Source organism: Salmo salar, chromosome ssa13 (genome assembly GCF_905237065.1).
Source record: "Salmo salar chromosome ssa13, Ssal_v3.1, whole genome shotgun sequence".
NCBI classification, from domain to species: Eukaryota; Metazoa; Chordata; class Actinopteri; order Salmoniformes; family Salmonidae; genus Salmo; species Salmo salar.
This window is the reverse complement of record NC_059454.1, coordinates 78696073-78721372: the sequence shown is the minus strand read 5'-3', so window position 1 is coordinate 78721372 and position 25300 is coordinate 78696073. Positions and strand designations below refer to the sequence as shown.

Below are 25300 nucleotides of genomic sequence, written 5' to 3'. Positions count from 1 at the left end.
AAATAATTGCACATCACAATCCCTCTCCCAGTAAGCAAGAACCACAACAAATGCACAGGTAAAATTGAGTTGACGCACTTTATTCCTAAAACAGAAGCCGCACCACCCATCGCTGGCACGGCATTCATATATAATTATTTATATATATTGCCGTTTTTTTTTTTTGTCTAAATGTGTGGTATAAAATACTATATATGACAATGTACCTCTTTATTTGAACACAGTGAACTTCATTGCTGTACAAGTCCTCTGCTGCTACAGCTTAGCTGTAAATCCTCCATGCACAAAGGCATGGACATAATTCTCCAATCTACTTCTTCTGTACATCGTGACAATACAAATATTCTGTCCCCAATACAAAAAATAATACTCTAAAAGCAAACTACTGCGACTTTATTTCATTTTTCTGGGGGTTTTGTTTGTTTTTTAATTAAGAAGATTACATATATCTTAGACCAATTGCTTTAAAGCAGGAAGGCGATATAAACCTTCAAGATTTTTTTAATATATAAAAGAGATTAAGACAAATCATACATTTAAAAACTTACAATAAATAAGATAGATGCAGGCATTTCATTTGGATAAAATGTCATCCAAAGGAAAAAAAGGGAATTTTTCGGGTCTTAAAACCAAGGATCCATTCAAGTTTTTCGATCACTGAAATGTGCCTTGATTTCCAATACTTTACATGTTTCCCAAACGGTTTTGCCACAGTGTTAACATGGCGTTACCACAGCAAATACAGTGGCAACCGGGATCTCTCTCTTTTTCTCTTGTTCCTGTTATTAGCATCACCCGTTCCAGAAATCTCCCTTCTTCTTCTTCTTCTTCCACCACAGTGGTAGGAGCAGACTGAGATGTTTCTATGACCCGTTTCTATGACCCGTTTCTATTGCCGTCGCTACGGCCAAGGCATTCCTTCCATACAGCAGCCTTCTCTAATCTACTCCTATTCAAGTCCAGCATCACCCTGCCAGGTTGGAATTTCCTTTGGCATGTCCCCTAATTTTCTCCCCTTCCCCCTCCACCCATTAGGCTATTCGTTACAACATCTTCATGATAAAGTTGTACATCTGGTTGAGCACCACAAAGTGGATGGGCAGACAGGAGCGCCGATCCTGAGTCGCGGGGTCACACGTCAACCAGGAAAGGGCATTGTACTGCTCCAGCACAAATCTACAGAGGGAAGGAGGGAGGAGGAGAGACACGGCATGTGTTATTCACAACAAACACACCTCTCAAAGTGAGCACAAACCTTGAGATCAAGTGGAATACATTACTATCTCTTTGATAAGCACTTTAGATAGACCAGAAATTGATTTAAAGCATGTCCTAAGATCTTTAATGGCTGAGCCGTGGATGAGATTCACCCTTTGACTGCGGAGTGTGTTTGTGACCGCATAATGTGTGCGTGTGTGGTCTCATTTTTATATCCTCGAGGGGACCTGAAATCCACAAAAGTCCCCAGAAGGATGGTAAAACAAGGAAAATTATCCCTCGTGGGGACATTTCCCACATCCCCATGAGGACAAAGGCTATTTTAATCTTAGGTGTTAGGTTTAGTGTTAAAGTTATAATTAGGGTTAGGGGTTAAGGAAAATTGGATTTTGAATGGAAGTACATTTCTGTGTATGTGTGTGTTTACTAGGGAAGGGAATTTTACATTTTTTGATTGTTCGAGTACTCACATGATTTTTTTTAATCAACTGGAAAAACACATCTTTTTAGAACACAAGGTCCGTGCTGGAAAAACATACAGTAAGTGCACATTTATCTATATGTGTGACGACTTCTACCGAAGGTGGCTCCTCTCCCTGTTCGGGCGGCGCTCGGCGGTCGTCGTCGCCGGTCTACTAGCTGCCACCGATCCCTTTTTCCCTTTTCGTTTGGTTTTGTCTGTCTTTTGTTGCACCTGTTTTGAGTTGGGTTATTAGTGGGTTATTTAGTCTCGCTTGTCTAGGTTGGGTTCGTGCGGGATTGTTTGTTGTTACCTGTTGTGGGTTTTGGGGTTGCGGTTGATTTTCTTTGTCTATTGTGGACTTGCGTTTCTTTCTGGACTGCGTTCTGGCCCTTTTTGGGTGGACTATTTTTGTCTGGTTTGTTTTTATGCCTGTTCATGGTGTTTTGGACTCTGGAATAAAACGCTCTGCTAGTGCACATTTGGTCTCCTGCGGCTGACTTCACCCCCTCCCCTCCCCACCACTCCTAGAGCGCAGTGACAATATGCCATCAGATAGCAACAATGATTTATCATAACCATTAATTTATCATAACCATTACGTATAACAAATCCTAATTACTAAATTGGCCCATATTCACTGAGTGTACAAAACATTAGGAACATCTGCTCTTTCCATGACATAGACAGACCAGGTGAATCCAGGTAAAAGCTAAGACTTAGATTGTGTATGTGTGCCATTCACAGGGTGAATGGGCAAGACAAAAGATTTACAGTAAGTGCCTTTGAACGGGGTATGGTAGTAGGTATCAGGTGCACCAGTTTGAGTGTGTCAAGAACTGCAACGCTGCTGGGTTTTTCACGCTCAGCAGTTTCCTGTGTGTATCAAGAATGGTCTACCACACAAAGGACATCCAGCCAACTTGACACAAATGTGGGAAGCATTGCAGTCAACATGGGCCATCATCCCTGTGGAACGCTTTCGATACCTTGTAGAGCCCATGCCCGATGAATTGAGACTGTTCTGAGGGAAAAAGTGGGTACAACTCAATATTTGGAAGGTGTTCCTAATTTTTTGTATACTCAGTGTATATTCAGTTAATAGAAAAGAAAGTGCCATTTAAATTATTTTATTGAAACCATAACCATAATTTCAACTGGTTACATTATATCGTGGAACACAATCTTCAAAAAGGCAGTAACCTCAGCAGCGGCGCTTGCTCATAGAAGGAGCTTACAATGACATAGCTTTGTTTTGTTCATTTTGTAGACAATACACTCTTATTTCCAGAGCCCTTATCACAGTGGAGACACACCTATTTTATAGTATAAAAAAACATGACGTAATATAACAGAATAAAATAGAACTGAACATTTTTCCAAATGAAAAATATTGCCAGTGCAAAGTGATGCACATCTCATGCCTGGAACAGTTAGTGGTTCTCAAAGAGTGATCATTTGAAACGGGACTCAATTTAGCACGTTTTTTTCAGGGTTACAAACCAAAACTAGATATACAGACATTGAATTTAGTTTATTCTGACTGTTCTTTGGAATAAAGAAATGTATGAACAATTCCAAATTGAAAACTGCATGGTAATGAATTACGACCAAGACATATGTTTGGTGAATAAGCATATACTTAAGGATTCTGATGAAAGTACGCTCTTTGTCTTTTAAAAACGAATGTTTTTGCATTTTTTCAGTGTGGAACCTGTCTATGTTCAGGAGGGTTATAGCCTACGCTAACCAATTCTACATGGCACTAGCAGTTCACAAAGTAGCTTAAGCGGAAAATAGATGGGACGCAATTATTCCAAAACTGCAACTTGTTGATTGAACACATATTTTCCTACGTCAATCAACCAGTCCATTTTGAATTTGTGTCATAATTTGGCAAGGAATATAGCTTGTGTATCCCATCAGTTAGACACGTTTTTTAGGCATTTATTTCTGTAGGCCTAACGGGAGCTTGTGTGTGCACTCAGTATGTGTGTGTAGAGGGAGCGGTCGGAACGCAATTGAGTGAATGAGAAACGGAGGGGAAAGGACATTTAGGGAGAAGAACAGTGCGATGCTTGGCTTGGTTTCTTTATTGTTGTGCCCCGCAAATGCACATGTACAAATGGACATTAGAGTCAAAACAAATGAATGTTGTCTTCAAGACAAAATTTCACTTGCCTGTTCGGGCAGCCACAAAGCACATTCCACCAAATAGTTTTACAGTATTTGAATTTGTTTAAATCTCTGGTTAACAATGGAGCTTTGACGTCTGTTTGAGTACTCAAGTATACCGCCCTAACAGATCCACAGATGATGCAATCTCTATTACACTGCACACTGCCCTTTCCCACCTGGACAAAATTAACACCTATGTGAGAATGCTATTCATTGACTACAGCTCAGCGTTCAACACCATAGTGCCCTCAAAGCTCATCACTAAGCTAAGGACCCTGGGACTAAACACCTCCCTCTGCAACTGGATTCTGGACTTCCTGACGGGCCGCCCCCAGGTGGTAAGGGTAGGTAATAACACATCCGCCATGCTGATCCTCAACACGGGGGCCCTCAGGGGTGCGTGCTCAGTCCCCTCCTGCACTCCCTGTTCACTCATGACTGCACAGCCAGGCACGACTCCAACACCATCATTAAGTTGGCCGATGACAACAGTGGTAGGCCTGATCACCGACAACGACGAGACAGCCTATAGAAGGAGGTCAGAGACCTGGCTGTGTGGTGCCAGGACAACAATCTCTCCATCAACGTGATCAAGACAAAGGAGATGATTGTGGACTACAGGAAAAGGAAGGCCAAACACGCCCCCATTCTCACCGATGGGGCTGTAGTGGAGCAGGTTGAGAGCTTCAAGTTCCTTGGTGTCCACATCACCAACAAACTAACATGGTCCAAGCACACCAAGACAGTCGTGAAGAGGGCACGACAAAACTTATTCTCCCTCAGGAGACTGAAAAGATTTGGCATGGGTCTTCAGATCCTCAAAAAGTTCTACAGCTGCACCATCGAGAGCATCCTGACTGGTTGCACCACTGCCTGGTATGGCAACTGCTCAGCCTCTGACCGCAAGGCACTACAGAGGGTAGTGCGTACGGCCCAGTACATCACTGGTGCCAAGCTTCCTGCCATCCAAGACCTCTATACCAGGCGGTGTCAGAGTAAGGCCCTAAAAATTGTCATAGACTCCAGCCTCCCTAGTCATAGACTTTTCTCTCTGCTACTCAAGCGGTACCGGAGAGCCAAGTCTAGGTCCAACAGGCTTCTAAACAGCTTCTACCCCCAAGCCATAAGACTCCTGAACATCTAGTGAAATGGCTACTCAGACTATTTGCATTGCCCCCCCCCCCCCCCCTTTACACTGCTGCTACTCTGTTATTATCTATGCATAGTCACTTTAATAACTCTACCTACATGTACATATTACCTCAATTACCTCGACTAACCGGTGCCCCCGCACATTGACTCTGTACCGGTAATCCCTGTATATTGCCTTGCTATTTTACTGTTGCTCTTTAATTATTAGTTATTTTTTATTTCTTATTCATATTTTTGGGGGGGTATTTTATTTTTTATTTTTTTAAACTGCACTGTTGGTTAGGGCTTATAAGTAAGTATTTCACTGTTGTATTCGGTGAATGTGACAAATAACATTTGATTTGATTTGAATTACTTGATTACTCATGCCCATCCCCAATGTTTACCTGAGTACGTCTGAGGTCTGATTGGAGTCGAGTGGGTGGGAGTGTTTGCTGTGCAGCAGTTCATCTGATTGCACTGAAGACACGTGGAGATGCAGAGAAGCCTGGGGAAAGACAAGACACACAGGAAGTCAGTGACAGGCCTAGCTGAACCATTCACACAGTAATAACAGAGCAAACAAAAGTCAGTCAATCACTGATATCTGGAGCAAGTGAATAGAATCTAGGTTAAAATAAAATGATGTGTTAATTAACTATGAGTGTTTGATACTGAATCCTGTCAGTCAAAAACAATTATTTTAAAAATGACTATTAACAATGACTTCAAAGTGGCATGAGATCAGAAGACGTATTATAATCCAGGGCCCGTATTCATAAATTGTCTCAGACTACAACAATGTTGATCCTAGATCAGCACTCATACTCTGAGACAATATGAATATGGGCCCAGGAGTATGAGTGCAGATGTCTGACAGCTTTACCTTGAGGAAAAGGGGACACTGGTTCTGAGCTTGAGGGCAGGCTGACCAGAACCAGTCAGGCAGTGGGCCGGCTTTGGCTGTGGACACAAAGTAGCCCAGGGCCAGGGGCTGCTGCAGGATGTTAGGAGCTTCATCGTGGGACTCCATCCGGTCTGTACTCTGGCCCTGGAAGGGAAGAGGAGGAGGCGGAGTTCATCTCTGGCGTGTAATAATGTACACTGTAAAAGTCTTTTTGGTTTTTCATACATTACAGAACAACTGTTCAAGAAACCTAAGTAGCACTAGCATTATCAATCCAGGCCAAATCTACTTGAATAAATTACTTTACTTAAATGTCATCTTTGTGTTCATCTTAAAGGGGCAATCTGCCATTGAAACAATAACAAAGCGGTAACCTGCCACTGTTTTGGTTTAAAGCTGAGGGCTGGAGAAATGTAACTCTCAAATTCATAGACATATGAGCTATGGATGCAAGAACTGACCATCCATAATATATGCATAATTACAGTTTTAACCATGTTTTGTGTTGATACAATTTTTTTATTTTATTTTTATTTTTATTTCACCTTTATTTAACCAGGTAGGCAAGTTGAGAACAAGTTCTCATTTACAATTGTGACCTGGCCAAGATAAAGCAAAGCAGTTCGACAACATACAACAACACAGAGTTACACATGGAGTAAAACAAACATACAGTCAATAATAGAGTAGAAAATAAGTCTATATACAATGTGAGCAAATGAGGTGAGATAAGGGAGGTAAAGGCAAAAAAGGCCATGGTGGCAAAGTAACAATGTAAAAATAGTTTGAATTACTCTGTTTACAAAGAAGTGAAACCAGCTTATTTATTATTCTGATGGGGTATGACATTTAAACTAAGCTCATGAGGCATTTATAAGTTATATTCTTCAATAATCAATGGGTATATTTCATTAATTTAAAAGTGTTAAAATGGATGTAGCAACTGCAGATTGTGTCACTTCTGCTCCCGCTCTTACCCCCCTGGCGCTGAGGGCGCCAGGCTGCCCTGCATCACTAACGCTTATCATCTATTACCCACACCTGCCTTCCCTCGTCACGCGCTTCAGCGACATTGGACTCACCTGGACTCACTCATCATCTGTTTATTACCTCCCCTATATGTGTCAGTTCCCTTGCTCTGTTCCCTGCTGATGCATTGATTGTTTTTTGTCTGTGTTATCTGTTTGCTGACACTGTTACCGTCTCGTTCCATGTCCGTTCTACATTAAATGTTTTACTCCCCGTACCTGCTTCGTCTCTCCAGCGTCATCCATGTGACAGATTGCCCCTTTAAGTTAAAGTTTTTTCCTCAATAAAGTCTGTACTAGAGTACCTCTTATAGTCTATACAGGTGAGACATGTTGTGGTGTGGTGGGCCTACCTTGCTGCCGTCTCCCCCCTGGTGGTAGTGGCCGCCAGGGGAGTGTACCGGCGAGGTGGTGGGCGAGGCGGGCAGGATATTGATGATGTCGGGGTCCACCAGGTCATTCTCCTGGTCCAGCAGGTCAAAGATCCCAATGGCGTCCGACCCATCTGAACAGAGGAGGAGAGGAGAAGAGGAGAGAAACTCAAAAAACTACTTCTTTCCAATGGACTAAATCAATTATTGTCAATAAGGATAAGAAAAAGGTAAGGTCAAAGTTGAGAGTTGAGGCCAGAGGGAGGAGCAGAGGTACAGTAGACTCACCGGGGATGGGGTTGAAGGCGATATCTATGTTGGTGTCAGTAGTGTAGTTGGAGCTAGCCACCTGGACAAAGGCTGAGGTGGGAAACACCAGGATGTGGGTACAGGATGTGTCCTGAGGAGTGCTCAGCTGGGACGTCTGCATGTTCAGAGTGGTGCTGCGGCCAAACACTGAGCCTGTAGACACAGAGTCTGGAGAGAAAGAGGGAGACAGGTTAATAATGCCTTCATCTTCATTGAATCTACATTGAAGGCATACAGTATACACGCAAATGGAAACGGGTGGCATCTGCTATAGCTATCATCCATTAATTAGTCAATTAATTAGTAACAACACTTAATTAATGCAGCAAAAATGTAAGTGGTGCCAATAAAAGCAAACTCGATCTTTCAACTGGCCATTTTTATTCAGTCCAGTGCTCTATTGTATTTTATAATTATCATTGGATCTGTGGAGTATAACCCACAATGTCTGGGTCAAAGCCAAGTCCTGGGAGAGGAGACATCCATCTCCTTTAACCAAAACCACTGGTCCGGAGGGACCAGTCCAGCCCCTCCTCATATACAGCAGTAGACCCATATTATACACCCACAGTATCAATGGTCCATGCCAGTCTCCATCACATCACACAGAAATCAATGGAGTTTGAGAACCAGTGGTTTATGGCTGAGAGAAGCACTGTCCTCAGACCCATCAATCTGATAACAACAGGGAGCGACAGGCATTATGATAGGCTGCCATCATCCATCAGACACACACACACACACAAAGGGCAGGAGAACGTAGTACCTGGCATGATGACAAAGGAGCCCTGAGGCTCCATGGCGACTAGGCAAGCGCTAAGGATGCTGGGAGTGTCGGAGGCAGAGATGCCACACATACGACACACCTCCTTGAGACGGCGACTCAGAGACTGCAGGTTCCTCCTGCTCAACAGAATACTCCAGTCTGGGACCGAGGCAGAAAGGAGAGCGAGAGAGGGAGAGAGAGAGAGACGAGTGAGTGAACAAGTAAGACAAGATAAACGCAAGAAAATAAACGTATAACAGTAAAATAGAATGCTCCACCTCACCTTTCAACTCGCCATGTCCCATTCTGCCCAGTCGACCAATCACCACCCTCCATGGTACTGATGTCATCTGCACCAGCCCCAAGCACCAATCCCACAGCTTCTGCAGGCCCGACCTCCGGGCAGAGCCTTTTTTCCTCCGCGCTCTGTGTCGAAACAAAAACACACACACACACATTCTGTCACACTCTGAAACGACAGCTGAACATTTAACACAACACCTATTACTACAAATCACTAGAGTTGCCAGGTTGGAAGGAAAGTTGTAGATTGTTGACCTTGCAATATTCATTACTACACTTCATTATTAGACAGTTTTCATCATTACCTGGTATATCGTAAAAAACGAAAAACTCAATGCAAAACAAACATTGTTTTGCTAAAAAAGAAAAACTGCTAGCTGCAATAGCCTGCCATTTGTAATGCTCTGCTCTGCTCGAGGTTTAGATGGTTTAGATGACTCTAGATGGTGGTGAGGATGATGATGGTGTGTGCTGTCGGGTGGTCCCACCTGTTGGGCACGTCGATGCTGATGATGCAGGTCTCCAGCAGCTCTCCGTACAGGTCAGTGCAGGTGGCCAGGAGCCAGCGCTGGTCATGGGACAGGCAGTAGCCCACAAACAGCACGTTGTACTTCTGAGAGGCCTCTCCGAACGTCTCCCCCAGCTCCGTCTGCTTGTCCTTGGTTGGCGCCAAGATGAAGGGAGGCGTGTATAGCCGCAAACACTCTGGTCTCTGTTGGGTGACGAGAGAGAGGGGTCAAAGGTTAGGGGTTAGTGGTTATACAAGGGTCGTGTTTATTAGGCAGAACATGTTTGACTGGGAGGTACTACTTAAATTTGTCAAATAACTATGATATCTTTTTGTTTTCCATTGCAACACGGTTGGGTACATTGTGCCCTGCTGAACACAATCCAGGACTTAAATCTATCTACTCCAGGACTAGAAAGACGTATGAGAATCACTGAGTTGGTTAGTCGACTGAGCCAACATTCCAAAAGTGTCACTACAGTTGTCCCCTCTCCCCACCCAAATCCCTGAAGAGATGACATTTATCCAGCTAGCTAAGTAGCTCAGCGTTTGTCTCTAGTACCCACTCCACTCCACTGTGTACAGGGGGAAATGCAATGTAGTGGGTGGTGGGTGAGTGGCTAGCTGGCCTGGGAGAGTTAAATAGGATTGGGTGCCAGTCTAGGGCCTCTCCCTGTCTAAACCTGCAGCCTGGAATCCATTAGGGACGTCTCAGGGAGCTAGCCAAGCAGATAATGGAAAGAAAACTGTAGAGAAGGAAGAGGGTTATAGGTTCAACTGGTCTTGTTCCAGGACTAAGGGGGTTAGTATAACCCTCTCTCCAGCTCAGTGCTCCCTCTCTTGCTGGCACACTACACATGGCCAGAGCAGAGGGCTGAGGATCAGAGGGCTGGAGAGCAGAGGGCTGGAGAGCAGAGGGCTGGAGAGCAGGGGGCTGGAGAGCAGGGGGCTGGAGAGCAGAGGGCTGAGGAGCAGAGGGCTGGAGAGCAGGGGGCTGGAGAGCAGGGGGCTGGAGAGCAGAGGGCTGAGGAGCAGAGGGCTGGAGAGCAGAGGGCTGGAGAGCAGGGGGCTGGAGAGCAGGGGGCTGGAGAGCAGAGGGCTGAGGATCAGAGGGCTGGAGAGCAGAGGGCTGGAGAGCAGAGGGCTGGAGAGCAGGGGGCTGGAGAGCAGAGGGCTGAGGAGCAGAGGGCTGAGGAGCAGAGGGCTGGAGAGCAGAGGGCTGAGGAGCAGAGGGCTGGAGAGCAGAGGGCTGGAGAGCAGAGGGCTAAGGAGCAGAGGGCTGGAGAGCAGAGGGCTGAGGAGCAGAGGGCTGGAGAGCAGAGGGCTGAGGAGCAGAGGGCTGGAGAGCAGAGGGCTGGAGAGCAGGGGGCTGGAGAGCAGAGGGCTGGAGAGCAGAGGGCTGAGGAGCAGAGGGCTGGGGAGCAGAGGGCTGAGGAGCAGAGGGCTGGAGAGCAGAGGGCTGGAGAGCAGAGGGCTGGGGAGCAGAGGGCTGAGGAGCAGAGGGCTGGAGAGCAGAGGGCTATCGAGCAGAGGGCTAAGGAGCAGAGGGCTAAGGAGCAGAGGGCTGGAGAGCAGAGGGCTAAGGAGCAGAGGGCTGGAGAGCAGAGGGCTAAGGAGCAGAGAGCTGAGGAGCAGAGGGCTGGAGAGCAGAGGGCTGGAGAGCAGAGGGCTGGAGAGCAGAGGGCTAAGGAGCAGAGGGCTGAGGAGCAGAGGGCTAAGGTGCAGAGGGCTGGAGAGCAGAGAGCTGAGGAGCAGAGGGCTAGAGAGCAGAGGGCTGGAGAGCAGAGGGCTGGAGAGCAGAGGGCTAAGGAGCAGAGGGCTGGAGAGCAGAGGGCTGGAGAGCAGAGGGCTGGGGAGCAGAGGGCTGAGGAGCAGAGGGCTAAGGAGCAGAGGGCTGAGGAGCAGAGGGCTGGAGCAGAGGGCTGGAGAGCAGAGGGCTAAGGAGCAGAGGGCTCGAGAGCAGAGGGCTCGAGAGCAGAGGGCTAAGGAGCAGAGGGCTGGAGAGCAGAGGGCTGGAGAGCAGAGGGCTAAGGAGCAGAGGGCTGGAGAGCAGAGGGCTGGAGAGCAGAGGGCTGGAGAGCAGAGGGCTAAGGAGCAGAGGGCTCGAGAGCAGAGGGCTGGAGAGCAGAGGGCTGGAGAGCAGAGGGCTGGAGAGCAGAGGGCTGAGGAGCAGAGGGCTGGAGAGCAGAGGGCTCGAGAGCAGAGGGCTAAGGAGCAGAGGGCTGGAGAGCAGAGGGCTGGAGAGCAGAGGGCTAAGGAGCAGAGGGCTGGAGAGCAGAGGGCTGGAGAGCAGTGGGCTAAGGAGCAGAGGGCTGGAGAGCAGAGGGCTCGAGAGCAGAGGGCTGAGGAGCAGAGGGCTGAGGATCAGAGGGCCGAGGAGCAGAGGGCTGAGGATCAGAGGGCTGAGGAGCAGAGGGGAGGGTCAGGCTATGACGGGGTTGGGAAACCCTGGTTCTCAGGGGAGGTTGTGTCCGCTGGTTTACTGCTCTCCCTGCCACTTCATTCATCCATTCAAGTCGATGCTTTCCTACACCTGGTTTCCACAATCTAAATCAAATCACTGATTCAGACACAGCTGTCCCTGTGGTCCAGACATGCCCATCTCTGGTGTAGGAGCTGCATATTAATTAGGATCATGTTAGGATAATGTTGGTCAGTGATGATTTGTGTACCTCTGGGCTCTTCAGCGCAGTGTCGATGGCCAGGCCAGGGCCAAAGCCGGTTAGTGACTTGACGTTGGTGGACCCGGGGAGGGGCCGCCTGCACTGGGAGAACACTGAGAAGGCCAGGGACTTGAGGTGTTGAGCGTAGATATGACGCTCCTCGCTCCTCACCGGCTGGAGCAGGTACTGGCACGGGATGATCTGAGAGGTCAGCATACAACACTAATAAAACTACTGTACATTACATACAGCGCCCAGTTCTGTCTTCTTTCATACTGATTGTCCCATCGGACATCTTTAGAAGTAAAGCAAAGTCTTAGCAACTGTTAGTGATAGTTTATTCTAAATAAACGGACACTTCTTGACAATGCCAGACACATTATTTCATCAACACACACAGACTTGTGTTGAGGTTACCTGTACAGAGACAGCGTTGCGGATGTGTGGTGGGAGGAACTGGAGCATCTCCAGGTAGCAGCGCAGCAGGCCCAGGGTCCACACACTGGACCCCGCCTCAGGCTCCTCATAGGTGAAGGGGTCCACGATGTACACCACGATGGCCGGGGGGTATGTGATGGCGTGAGATTCTCCGTCTGTCGGCACACCCACCTTCTCTCGCTCCATGGTGCTGAGGAGGGGGACAAGAGCGAGAGGGGAGTTAGGACGAGGAATGGGGTTTCCCTCCAGGCACTGTGTGTGTGTGTGTGTGTGTGTGTGTGTGTGTGTGTGTGTGTGTGTGTGTGTGTGTGTGTGTGTGTGTGTGTGTACATATGAGTGAATGCGGACCCTGGTGTTGTAGCTACCTCTCTAGGGGTTCAGTGGGTGCCTGGGCCTGGCTGGCTGAGTCCCCCCCGGGGAGTCCTGTGTTCTGGGAACCAGCCTGCTGGCCCAGCTGCCCTCCCTGGGTGCCACCATCCAGGCCCTGGTTCTGCAAGCCCATGGTCCCAAAGGGAGGGAAAGAGCTGGGCTTGGCAGACTGCATCCCGCTGCTGGGCAGGCTCCCTGATGATGCCGCGCTGTTGGCACTGTTGGCTACACCCGTGCTGTTGCTAGGCGCGCTGCCGCTGCTGTTGGGGAGGGAGGGGCCTCCGGGGGTCGCTGAGTTTTGGGGGCCGGTCGAGGTGGTGGAGGAGGAGCCGGAGGATTGCATGGATGAGGATTGGCTGGAGGGAGGGGGTGTGGGCTGTGCGAGGAGTGAGCTGTGTAAAGGCTGCGAGGCGAGGTATGGAGCTGAGGGGAGAGACAGGAGCAGAAAGCACAGGTTAACAGTAGTCAAACAACCTTTAACACAATCTCATTCATAAGCTATGTGAACGACCTAGCATTATACTTTAGAAACCAATATATATACACTGCTCAAAAAAATAAAGGGAACACTTAAACAACACAATGTAACTCCAAGTCAATCACACTTCTGTGAAATCAAACTGTCCACTTAGGAAGCAACACTGATTGACAATAAATTTCACATGCTGTTGTGCAAATGGAATAGACAACAGGTGGAAATTATAGGCAATTAGCAAGACATCCCCAATAAAGGAGTGGTTCTGCAGGTGGTGACCACAGACCACTTCTCAGTTCCTATGCTTCCTGGCTGATGTTTTGGTCACTTTTGAATGCTGGCGGTGCTTTCACTCTAGTGGTAGCATGAGACGCAGTCTACAACCCACACAAGTGGCTCAGGTAGTGCAGCTCATCCAGGATGGCACATCAATGCGAGCTGTGGCAAGAAGGTTTGCTGTGTCTGTCAGCGTAGTGTCCAGAGCATGGAGGCGCTACCAGGAGACAGGCCAGTACATCAGGAGACGTGGAGGAGGCCGTAGGAGGGCAACAACCCAGCAGCAGGACCACTACCTCCGCCTTTGTGCAAGGAGGAGCAGGAGAAGCACTGCCAGAGCCCTGCAAAATGACCTCCAGCAGGCCACAAATGTGCATGTGTCTGCTCAAACGGTCAGAAACAGACTCCATGAGGGTGGTATGAGGGCCCGACGTCCACAGGTGGGGGTTGTGCTTACAGCCCAACACCGTGCAGGACGTTTTGCATTTGCCAGAGAACACCAAGATTGGCAAATTCGCCACTGGCGCCCTGTGCTCTTCACAGATGAAAGCAGGTTCACACTGAGCACGTGACAGACGTGACAGAGTCTGGAGACGCAGTGGAGAACGTTCTGCTGCCTGCAACATCCTCCAGTATGACCAGTTTGGCGGTGGGTCAGTCATGGTGTGGGGTGGCATTTCTTTGGGGGGCCGCACAGCCCTCCATGTGCTCGCCAGAGGTAGCCTGACTGCCATTAGGTACTGAGATGAGATCCTCAGACCCCTTGTGAGACCATATTCTGGTGCGGTTGGCCCTGGGTTCCTCCTAATGCAAGACAATGCTAGACCTCATGTGGCTGGAGTGTGTCAGCAGTTCCTGCAAGAGGAAGGCATTGATGCTATGGACTGGCCCGCCCGTACCCCAGACCTGAATCCAATTGAGCACATCTGGGACATCATGTCTCGCTCCATCCACCAACGCCACATTGCACCACAGACTGTCCAGGAGTTGGCGGATGCTTTAGTCCAGGTCTGGGAGGAGATCCCTCAGGAGACCATCCGCCACCTCATCAGGAGCATGCCCAGGCGTTGTAGGGAGGTCATACAGGCACGTGGAGGCCACACACACTACTGAGACTCATTTTGACTTGTTTTAAGGACATTACATCAAAGTTGGATCAGCCTGTAGTGTGGTTTTCAACTTTAATTTTGAGTGTGACTCCAAATCCAGACCTCCATGGGTTGATAAATTGGATTTCCATTGATTATTTTTGTGTGATTTTTGTTGTCAGCACATTCAACTAATGTAAAGAAAAAAGTATTTAATAAGATTATTTCTTTCATTCAGATCTAGGATGTGTTGTTTAAGTGTTCCCTTTATTTTTTTGAGCAGTGTATAAAGAACAATAGAAACCACGTTGTAAAACCATGTTCTTGGCAATATGGGGATGGCAGGTACCGAAAGGTCCGACGCCGGCCAATTCCCCAACCGTGTAGTCATTGGAACCTACCAAGGTCGTAGCGGCAGACTTGAGCGTAAAGCTTGAGCTTGGCGAAGGCGTCACTGTTGCCGCTGGCAGCCTTGAGGAACCAATCGCTGACAGGCTGCTCCGCCAGCTTCTTGGCGGCCGCTCCACCCACTCTCACGATGCCGTCCGGGTGGTCTTTTGAGATGGGGCGGTGTTGGCCCAGACGACATGACTGCAGGGCACATGGAGAGTGGGGGTAGGGATGGAAGGAGAAGAAGGAGGGAGGGAAAGAGAGGAGGGATGGCGGAATGGTTAGACAACAGCACAGGAACGACTTGAGTGAATTTATGTCAAGGTAGACAGTCCAATAAGGAATGGTACAGAACTGAAGGAGACAGGCTCTTTTTTCTGTCATCAATACGTACACTAAGCCTCTAGCAAGGTATGGGTCAATTCCATTTCAATTCCATTTCATTCAATAATTGAAATGTGCCCTTTGTTTTCAATTAGGAGTTTTCTATTTTTCACACTGACATTTCAATTCACTTCCCAAAATGTCATATCCTCTTAACTCCCAACTCCTATGGTCATATCCTCTTAACTCCCAACTCCTATGGTCATATCCTCTTAACTCCCAACTCCTATGGTCATATCCTCTTAACTCCCAACTCCTATGGTCATAGCCTCTTAACTCCCAACTCCTATGGTCATAGCCTCTTAACTCCCAACTCCTATGGTCATAGCCTCTTAACTCCCAACTCCTATGGTCATAGCCTCTTAACTCCTAACTCCTATGGTCATATCCTCTTAACTCACAACTCCTATGGTCATTTTCATTGAAAAATAAAATTTTCCGGAAGAAAAATATCTTGCTTCAGCTGTCCAAAGATGCCCCATCTCTTGCATGGTAAATGGACGTTAACGTTGTAACATTCTCCAGCCTTACTTCGTAGACGGCGGTGAGGTCCCTGAAGAAGTTCTTGGCCCCCTGGAGCAGGGCCTCGTTGTCGGGACAGACCACCAGATAGCCAACGTCCCTGTGAGAGCCGAAGGGGTCCAGCAGCAGCTTCTCCCAGTAGGGCAGGCCGAAGGGCGACAGCACCACAAAGTCATACTCATAACCCACCAGGAAGGTAGGGATGGGCAGAGGCTCAGGAGACTCATCTGTGCCTGATGAAAGGAAGAAGAAGGGAGGGGGAGGAGAAGGAAGGATGCAGGAAGAGAGAGGCAGGAGAGAGAAGTGAAGGTGAAGAGATGAGTAGGGGGGCAGGGGTGAGGAGTGGAGAGTGGGGGGGAGAGGTATAAGAGAAGGTGAAGAGGAGGAGAGGAACAGAGGGAAGATAGTGAGTAATTACTTAAACAAGCCAGCGTGCCACCCGTCACCTCTCAGAGAAGGATTGAAAGCCCAAAGTGAACCCATCACAGCAGCAGTGGCAGCTTCCCCACTGAGCTGACATCTGGACTAGAGCAGTGTGACTGAGATGACTACTGATCTGTACCGTATCTGCCTACGTGAGTTTTTAGCTCTTGGAGAATTTAGTTCCTGGTGGCTTACCGTAGGAGCCCCGTCCAGCCATCTTGTGGAACTGCTGCCAGGTGAGGGGTCCCTGAACGCCCCAGGAGCGCACCGTCCTCTTCTTCTGGATGGCATCCTGGAGTACAGGCTGGAGGGAGAGCAGCACCCGCAGCACGTCCTGAGAGCACAGAGCAGTGATGTCCACCGCTGGGGAGAGGAGAAGGAGGAGAGAAATATAACTAGAAATATAAACATACCGCTAACTGGCAGGAAAAATGAACAGACTGGTTTCTGTTGGTTAGTTATGCTAGCCAACTGAAGCTCTAAAGGGCCAAATGCAAAGAACAAGGTATCAATGTATCAGACATGGATTTTAAGGATGGTTAGAACAACAAAATTGTGTTTTTCTTTTCTACCATTTTGTTTGGACCAGCGGTGTAGACAGGTGGTCTTGACCAGGGCCTCGTCCACCTTGCCTCCTGACATGTTGTCCATGAACTGGCGGCCGTGCTCCAGGGCCATGTAGCAGTCACTATGGTAGTCCCTCTCCTCCACCCTCACACAGGCCGGCACTGGACAACCCCCGGCCCCCCGCGCTGCCAGGCTGTCAGGCTCCATCCCAGCCATGGGCGAGAAGGGGTTGGTGCACTGGTCCTGTAGCAGTAAGATCAGCTCATCTGGTACCCTCTCTCCCCTCCCTCCTCCTCCTCCCCCTGTCCTCTCCAGCGAGTGTTGCCGCAGCGCCTCGAAGCGCTTCTCCGCCTCGCGGCTGACGTCCGAGTCGCGTCCGATGATGTCCAGCTCGTCCTCCAGAAATAGGCCCGAGCTGTTGCCGTAGCGGCGGTTGACGACTGCGCTGAAGCCGCAGGTGCAGGGGTACTGGGCCTCTCCCGTGGGGTCGCTCAGGTACACCCCCACGTCGGCCCCCTTGATGTTCATGTTGCACACGCAGATGCAGCAGCTGTCGAAGTTGCAGTCCTTGAAGAGGTTCATGACGGACTCAGAGAGGATGAGGGTGACGTAGAGGCTGTGGGCCTCGGGGATGGAGGGCACGGTGGCAGGTTCCACTGAGTTGAGGGGTCGACAGGTGGAGGGGGTAGAGGCAGGCGAGTAGAGGTCCGAGTTCTCATACTTGAGCGAACCCTGGACACTGGCGGGCCCTCTTGGGGTGCGTGGGGTACGGGGAGTGCGTGGTGTGGGGGCGGAGAAGCGCGGGGTGGCCGGGGAGGGCAGGATGCCCGTGCCACTGTTGCTGGGGGGGGCACTGTTGGACATGAAGGGCGTATGGGTCTGGGGTGTGTAGCTCTGGCTGTAGTCCTGGTCCATGGCACTGCCCACACTGGGGATGTTACTGTGGCAGAGAGAAGTGAAGAGAGGAATCAGTCACACAAACCAGCCTGTGGGGACAATATGCTAGAGCAGGGATCATCAACTAGATTCAGCCGCGGGATGATTTTTTTCTTGAACGGATGGTCGGGGGACGCAACATAATTACAAATAATTTGTAGACTGCTTACATTTGTATAATTATGATCACGTCTCTCTACTATGCGTGGAAATACCTAGGAACATATTTCTCAAATTAAAATCGCTTGGAGCTGATTTCCTGGTGTTTCTACAATTTTTTATGTCCAACAATGAAAATTCAACAACAACAAAACATTGGTGGGCCAAATAAAACCACCCGCAGGACAAATTCGTCCCGCAGGTCGCCAACTGGGGAACCCTGTGCTAGAGCTTGATTCAAAACAACACAACAAACCAGAGCTTGGTATACAGTAACACAACAATCAACAGTTCATTTCAGTATCAACTAAACCTCCATTACACAGCAGAGGTAAACAACACAACAACCGTCAAGAGGGGGAATGGTTAACAAAAAAGCAGAGAAAAGTGGCTGCCTGGCTGTCTATCGGGGTATCCCAATGCCACTGCGGAAGGTGCTGCCATTTGAAGCAGCCCCTCAATGAGGGAGAAGAGTATTTTTGGGCCTTGCGAGAGGAGAGCAGCTGTGATGAGAGCTAAAGAGGGAGGAGAGCACAGCACAGCCTGTCCCTGTCCATACCTAGGCTACTTACATGTGTGAGAAAGAAACAAATCGTGGCTGAACCTAAAGCAATAGGCCCCTGCCTCCTCCCTCTCTCTCCACCCCTATAGAGTGAACTACCTTTGATCAGGGCCCATAGTGCACTATAAAGGAAATAGAGTGCTATTTGGGATGCAGCCCTTACACGGCAGTAGCGCAGGTTAAGTAGTGAGGTTCGTAAAAACAGCATGACCAGCTTATAGGGCTTTCCCATGACATCCTGGGCCTTTACTGCCATTCTTAGCACTCTGCAAGGAACAGAGGCCCCATCTATACCCCCCTCTACCCAGACAATGGAACAGCAAGGTCCAATTGGCAGACGTTCTTATCAAGAGCGACTTACAGGAGCAATTAGGGTTAAGTGCCTTGCTCAAAGGCACATCGGCAGATTGTTTCTCTCCACCTAGTCAGCCTGGGGATTCAAACCAGCAACCTTTCAGTTACTGGACTGCTGAGTGGCGCAGTGGTCTAAGGCACTGCATCTCAGTGCTAGAGATGTCACTACAGACCCTGGTTTGATCCCGGGCTGTATCACAAGGGGTCCCATAGGGCGGCGCACAATTGTCCCAGCGTCGTCCAGGTTAGGGAGGCTTTGGCCGGGGTAGGCCGTCATTGTAAATAAGAACTTGTTCTTAACTGACTTGCCTAGTTAAATAAAAGGTTAAATAAAACATGTAAATACTGGCCCAACGCTCTTAACCACTAGGTTACGTGCTGTCCTCTAAGCCCTTAAACAGGTGTGCCCCAAATTATGCAGAGAGGTACAGCTATGATCATACAGCCATATATTAGGGAAACAGACCTGGTTTTGCCATTACTATTAAAATAGAACTTCAAATCACTCAATTGCCACCCTATGGTAATTACACTACTAGGAAAAAGGTCCGCAATAACAGTACTACTCATTGGGAGTTTTTGTTTAGGAGGCCTGTAAAATGGTTGAAAATGATAAACTCCCTGGGATAGTGGTGCCAGGAAAATAACCTCTCCCTCAACGTCAACAAAAGGAGCTGATTGTGGACTTCAGGAAACAGCAGCGGGAGCACGGCCCTATCCACATCCATATGCAGCGGTTGCCGTACCAGGCAGTGATACAGCGCAACAGGATGCTCTCAATTGTGCATCTGTAAAAATTTGTGAGGGTTTTAGGGGCCAAGTCAAATTTCTTCAGCCTCCTGAAGTTTGTGTGGGTGGACCATTTCAGATCATCAGTGATGTGTCCGCCGAGGAACTTGAAGATTTCCACCTTCTCCTGCACCGCCCGCAACCACAGGGCTCTCCAGATGGTGGTGCGGTCTGGCCAACGCATCACTGGGGGGCAAACTACCTGCCCTCCAGGACATCTATAGCACCCGGTGTCACAGGAAGGACAAAAAGATCATCAAGGACATCAACCACCCGAGCCACTGCCTGTTCACCCCACTATCATCCAGAAGGCGAGGTCAGTACAGGTGCATCAAAGCTGGGACAGAGAGACTGAAAAACACCTATCTTAAGGCCATCAGACTGTTAAACAGCCATCACTAGCCGGCTACCACCCGGCTACTCAACCCTGCACCTTAGAGGCTACTGCCCTATATACATAGACTTAGAATCACTGGCCACTTTAATAATGGAACACTAGTCACTTTAATAATGTTTACATACTGCTTTACTCATCTCATATGTATATTCTGTATTCTATTCTACTGTATTTTAGTCAAAGCCACTCCGACATTGCTCAATCTAATATTTATTTACTTATAGATTTGTGTGTATCGTTGTGAATCGTTTTTCGATACAACTGCACTGTTCGATACTACGGCACTGTTGGAGCTAGGAAGACAAGCATTTCGCTACCCCCGCAATTACATCTGCTACATATGTGTATGTGACCAATACAATTTGACTTGATTTGATAGACCAGGCTCAGTACTGAGGGTTAATAATCCTCACCTTCAATCACCACCATGCTTTCTACACTCATCTCCCCTCCTCTCAATCAGCCATGCCTGAGGAATGGAACAGGCTCCTCAGGGGGTAGGGGGATAAACCCAAGTGTGTGTGTGTGTGTGTGTGTGTGTGTGTGTGTGTGTGTGTGTGTGTGTGTGTGTGTGTGTGTGTGTGTGTGTGTGTGTGTGTGTGTGTGTGTGTGTGTGTGTGTATGTGTGTGTGTGGGTCTGTATCGTCTAAGTCTAAATTACACTGCAGCTTCAGTATCCCTCAGCACAGATGAGCATTAGAAATTGTAAAAAAATCCTTGGAGCAGCTGGGAAAGTCTCCATTGGTTCCATAGGCTTTAGAAGCAGAGGAGAGGGTCCTGAGACAGTCAGTTAGCCACGCAGACAGACAGCCCTCCCATAGCAGATGGGCCCCTAGCAGTTAGGCATTCAGACAAAACACATTGGTTATGAGTGGTTCATATAGAGATTGACTGATTGATTGATTTACTATATCAGACAATTCAAATGCACAACCACACACCAATGCAATGGCAAGTGAGGAGATAAGTGGTTTCTGGACTATGTACTTGAAGGAAATATGTTTACCTGTCTTTGTTGAGGTAGGCCATGGAAGGCACATGGGGGTGGTTGAGCATCTCCTGTTTGCCCACGGTGGTCCAGCTGGGCCTGTAGATGCACTCGTCTGGCATCTTGATTGGGGGCAGACACTGGCTGGGCAGGGTCTTGAGGGGGGCAAACATGGAGCAGCCCACAAATGCCTGGCACAGCTCCGGCTTGTACACAAACGAGAAGTCCTGTGGGGAGAGACAGGGAGCGGTGGCGTATGACACTGGGGTTAGACCATGTGCTGTATGTACACTGAGGCTACAGTACTATGACTTCAATTGACTTATTCATTTCACATTCATCCTTATTGTAACTCCTTGGCAAGGTTAGGCTAGAAAACACCAGCAGTTCTAAGTTCAGCAACAGTTAGGTGATGCAGAGGAATTATCCATGACTCCTAATCAGGGTCAGATAGGGGTCAAGTTGAAAATTAGGGGCCAAACCCACCTTGATTTCCTGTGGCTTGGGGCTGCAGTAGCCTTCCTCCACCTCGATCTTGAAGTGTCCCCCAAGGGACGAGGTACCGTCCAGGTTGGTCATGCCCTGTCCGACCTCCAGGCCGCCATACTCCTTACTGCCCATGTTCATGGGAGAGTAGCCCATGATGTGCTGCTCCAGGCTGGGGGGAGTGGGGAACATCTGGTGCAAATCTGCCGAGCCTAGAGCAGATAGAGGGAGGAGAGGGGAAAGATAGGTATAAATGAAGAAAGAGAGGAGGGGGCGTTAGAGACTAGAGATGAATCAAGGTTCTCATTCAGTGACAACAACAAGTGAAGATCTGAAGTCTCAAAGGCAGCCATGGCTCAACAGGTACGATCAACAGTTTGACAGTCTAACTGCTGAGGCAACAAGCACCTTGTTTCACACACAAAGCTATACACTAGTCACATAGAGGGGTAGATAATGAGACTCTTGTTCCTGCCCCATGGCTCAGAGCTGTCTGTTTGGAGTGGAGCAGGGTTGCTCAGACAGCCAGTGACATCTGTAGAACTCTTATCGCCACAAGGGGGCGCAGCATAGGTAAACAACATCTCTGGGCCTGTACGTATCAAGTGTCTCTGAGTAGGAGTGCTGATCTATGATCAGTTTTGCCTTTTGCCTTATGAACATGGAGACCTGATATTAGATCAGCACTCCTACTGAGATGCCTGATACATAAGGATCCTGGAATGTAAACATGTGCTGAGACTAGTGACTGAAGAAGTTTCATGCTTCATTAGTGAATGAATGAGTATGAACAGGCTGTGCTTTCCAAGTGTTATATTATGAGTTTCTGCATGGGTTTGAGTTGCCTCAAGCACATTTTCAGTGCATCATCCTTAGGCTGAGGAGTGGGGAAAGCTTAGGGGTATCCTATCCCATAAGCATTGAGCTAGGAGCTGATTGAACAGGCTGATCTGAGAGCAGGGAGAAGCAGGCTTACTAATGCAAGAGACTGGGTCCAGAGTGGCTGGCTTTGGTTCCTTGTTGCCAAATTTATCACCTGTTCCATTCACCGCTCGTCTGGAACCAGGCTGTTGAATATAAACAAAGACATGGCAAAAATAAGATTCAAAACATTCAAAAGTTTATTCACAAAAACAACACAGAAAATGAAATGACATGTCTCTATATATATTTTATCTCAACGAGACTAAACTGTATAACGTTTAATTTAAATGAACACAACATAAATCAATATTACACATTTTCTGAAACCCGAGAACAGTGACAGTCAACAAATCGATGTGATGTTAGTTCCACAACAACAAATCCCCTGTAGTGAGGGGATGGGGAACCCTGTTGGCAGGCCGTAACCCAGCGGTGGCATTGCAGCCCTCAGTGTGTTCTTGCAGTGTTGTTGGTGCCAGACAGTCTCAGAGGGGGTTGGACTGTGACTGTTCTGTGGGGGCCAAAGTCAGAACAGAGCCCTTTGGAAGCCATCCATATCCACCTTTGGGGCGGGGGTTGGGGAAAGCCTTTTTGAATCTAAGCCGCGGTTACACAAGCTTTTGACAAATCAGAGCAGATATTTAGCCAATAATTGGGCAAAAGATCCGAATCAGTGTCTGTGTAAACGTAGCCAATAACACTGCAATGTGTTGTAGGGTGACATGTCAGCCATAGACACTGATGTACTGCATGCACGCAACATTCTGGCTCACCAACACACACACACACACACACACACACTCAGATGCGCACACACACACACACACTTGCCAGGCGGTACTCTAGCTAATGGGATATTTATTGTGGTTTAGTGCAGCGGGCAGGCTGTAGTGCTGGCAGGCCCCAATGACCGCAAGTTCATCCTCTTCTCTCTCTCTCTCGCACGCACGCACGCACACACACACACACACACACACACACACCGTACTGACCGTGAGTTCGTCCTCGTCTGAGTTGAAGAGGTTGTCCAGGTCGTTGATGGACACAGCCAAATCTGTCTCATGGATCAGACTGGTGGAGGCAGTGCGTGCGTGTGCGGCTGCCCGCGCTGCGTCTGGCGGAGAAGGAACACACAGGGATTAGGTTGGTAACCCACCTGTAGCTCCCAAATATACCTTGACGTCAGAGCCTGTCAGTATTACATGTGGGCCTATTCCTGAGGCTGCATTCAATAGCTAGTACACATATATATGTGCTATAACACCCCAATAAAACATATCTGAATTAAGTCTGAATAAAACCTACTAATGCGTCTACATGCCTGAGGAATCTAGATAAGACTTTACCATTACAAATCATATGTGGTATGAGTTATAGATACACCACAGTATGATGGCTCAGACTGATTGACTGCATTTACTGTTGCTGAGAGAAGCCCATGACAGACAGGTGGTAAGCTACAGTATGGTTTCACACCATCATCAAAGGCTGGCTTAGGCTGCTACTGCTGTCACTCTGGTAGGCTGTGGACCCAGGTAATATCCCTGTCATCTAACAGAGCACAGAGCTGCACAGTACAGCAGAGACAGACAGAGGATCCTTACCATCTGACAGACCTGCTGCTCCATCCTCCCCCTGAGAGACAGGGAGAGAGAAAGACAGAAAGAGAGCGAGAAAGACAGAGAGAGAGAGAGTGAGAGAGAGACAGACCAAGAGAGAAAGAAAGAAAGAAAGAAAGAAAGAAAGAAAGAAAGAAAGAAAGAAAGAAAGAAAGAAAGAAAGAAAGAGTGAGTGAGTGAGAGACAGACAGACAAGAGAGAGATCAATCTTGTGCACAAAACAAATGCAAAGAAACAAAACCAATAGGATATAGCTGATCAAACACAATCAAAATATATTGATAATGGATAAAAGGCTATAGCAGAAACAGTCTATATGAAACTGTTTTAAATACATTTTTAATACACACAGTCTAAACCACATAACAAGAGGGAAATCTCTTGTCTAAATGCAGAAAGTACACAGGTGCCTCCAGCTCATGAGAGCTGTTTCTGCTCTCTCAGTCTCAATTGAGAATAGGTTATTTTTGGCAGACTTAAAAAAAATAGAGAGAAGAGAGAAAAGAGGGGAACGAACAAACGTCTCTGTACTGACTGTACTAATGAGATTTCCAGACAAGGCTACCAGTGTATGTGAGAAATGCCATGGCCTCCTAGGCCGGGGAGGGAGCCCTAATGCCACTACACTACGTCAATATCTCTCAGGGATAGGGCTGTGTGCTCTTGTGGTTCTCTGTGGCTCAGTTGGTAGAGCATGGCACATGCAAAGCCAGGATTGTGGGTATGATTCCCATTGGGGCCACCAATTCAGAGAATGTATGTATGTTTGACTGTATGTCACTTTAGATAAAAGCGTCAGCTAAATGTCATATATTATGATGGGGCCTCCGTTATACATGCCAGGCATACAGAGTCACACACACACAAGGGGTTGGGGCTGAAGGAATGGCATGTTCCAGTAGCCATTGATTTCATTACGCTCCAGGGGCTCTCTCTCTCTGTCTGTGTAAAGGACCTTTAATCTGTTTCCTTTGAAAGCCTGCTGCACTACGGGGGAAAAAAACCCGGCACAAACAGCAAACAAAAACCTATGACGCCAGCTAGCCCCTTATCAATAACCGACGCTTGGCTGGAACGCTGGAGCCTGTGTTTGTATGGATGTGTTCCAGCCTTGCGTCACACTGCCCTTATTATTCCAAAACTGTCTGCATGAAAGAGTCCTCTCTCTCTCTCTCTCTTTCTCCCCATCTCCGGCCATTTCATCTGAGGGGTCAGGCACTTATTCAGAAGACACAGCCATTTCAGTCTGTAAATCTAAAGAATGCGTCTGCTGTAGTGACATGTAAAGCAGAGTAGAGGAGCCTACAGCCAC

At 48.2% G+C, this 25300-nt stretch overlaps 1 protein-coding gene across 1 annotated transcript in view; it reads right to left on the bottom strand.

Moving 5' to 3' along the window:
- Positions 1 to 64: 64 nt before the first annotated feature.
- Positions 65 to 25300, bottom strand: part of med13a (mediator complex subunit 13a) — a 119357-nt gene continuing 94121 nt past the window's right edge. The window contains exons 11-30 of the mRNA XM_014137886.2: positions 23974 to 24004; positions 23362 to 23483; positions 22422 to 22512; positions 21446 to 21657; positions 20978 to 21186; positions 16780 to 17714; positions 16403 to 16570; positions 15794 to 16017; positions 14890 to 15079; positions 12646 to 13072; positions 12260 to 12470; positions 11852 to 12043; positions 9160 to 9383; positions 8652 to 8794; positions 8369 to 8527; positions 7582 to 7770; positions 7276 to 7427; positions 5874 to 6038; positions 5395 to 5495; positions 65 to 1176 (exon numbers count right to left, since the gene is read on the bottom strand). Coding sequence (XP_013993361.2) covers positions 1044 to 1176; positions 5395 to 5495; positions 5874 to 6038; positions 7276 to 7427; positions 7582 to 7770; positions 8369 to 8527; positions 8652 to 8794; positions 9160 to 9383; positions 11852 to 12043; positions 12260 to 12470; positions 12646 to 13072; positions 14890 to 15079; positions 15794 to 16017; positions 16403 to 16570; positions 16780 to 17714; positions 20978 to 21186; positions 21446 to 21657; positions 22422 to 22512; positions 23362 to 23483; positions 23974 to 24004 — 4278 coding nt within the window. The 3' untranslated portion in view covers positions 65 to 1043. The remainder of the gene's footprint in view (positions 1177 to 5394; positions 5496 to 5873; positions 6039 to 7275; positions 7428 to 7581; positions 7771 to 8368; positions 8528 to 8651; positions 8795 to 9159; positions 9384 to 11851; positions 12044 to 12259; positions 12471 to 12645; positions 13073 to 14889; positions 15080 to 15793; positions 16018 to 16402; positions 16571 to 16779; positions 17715 to 20977; positions 21187 to 21445; positions 21658 to 22421; positions 22513 to 23361; positions 23484 to 23973; positions 24005 to 25300) is intronic.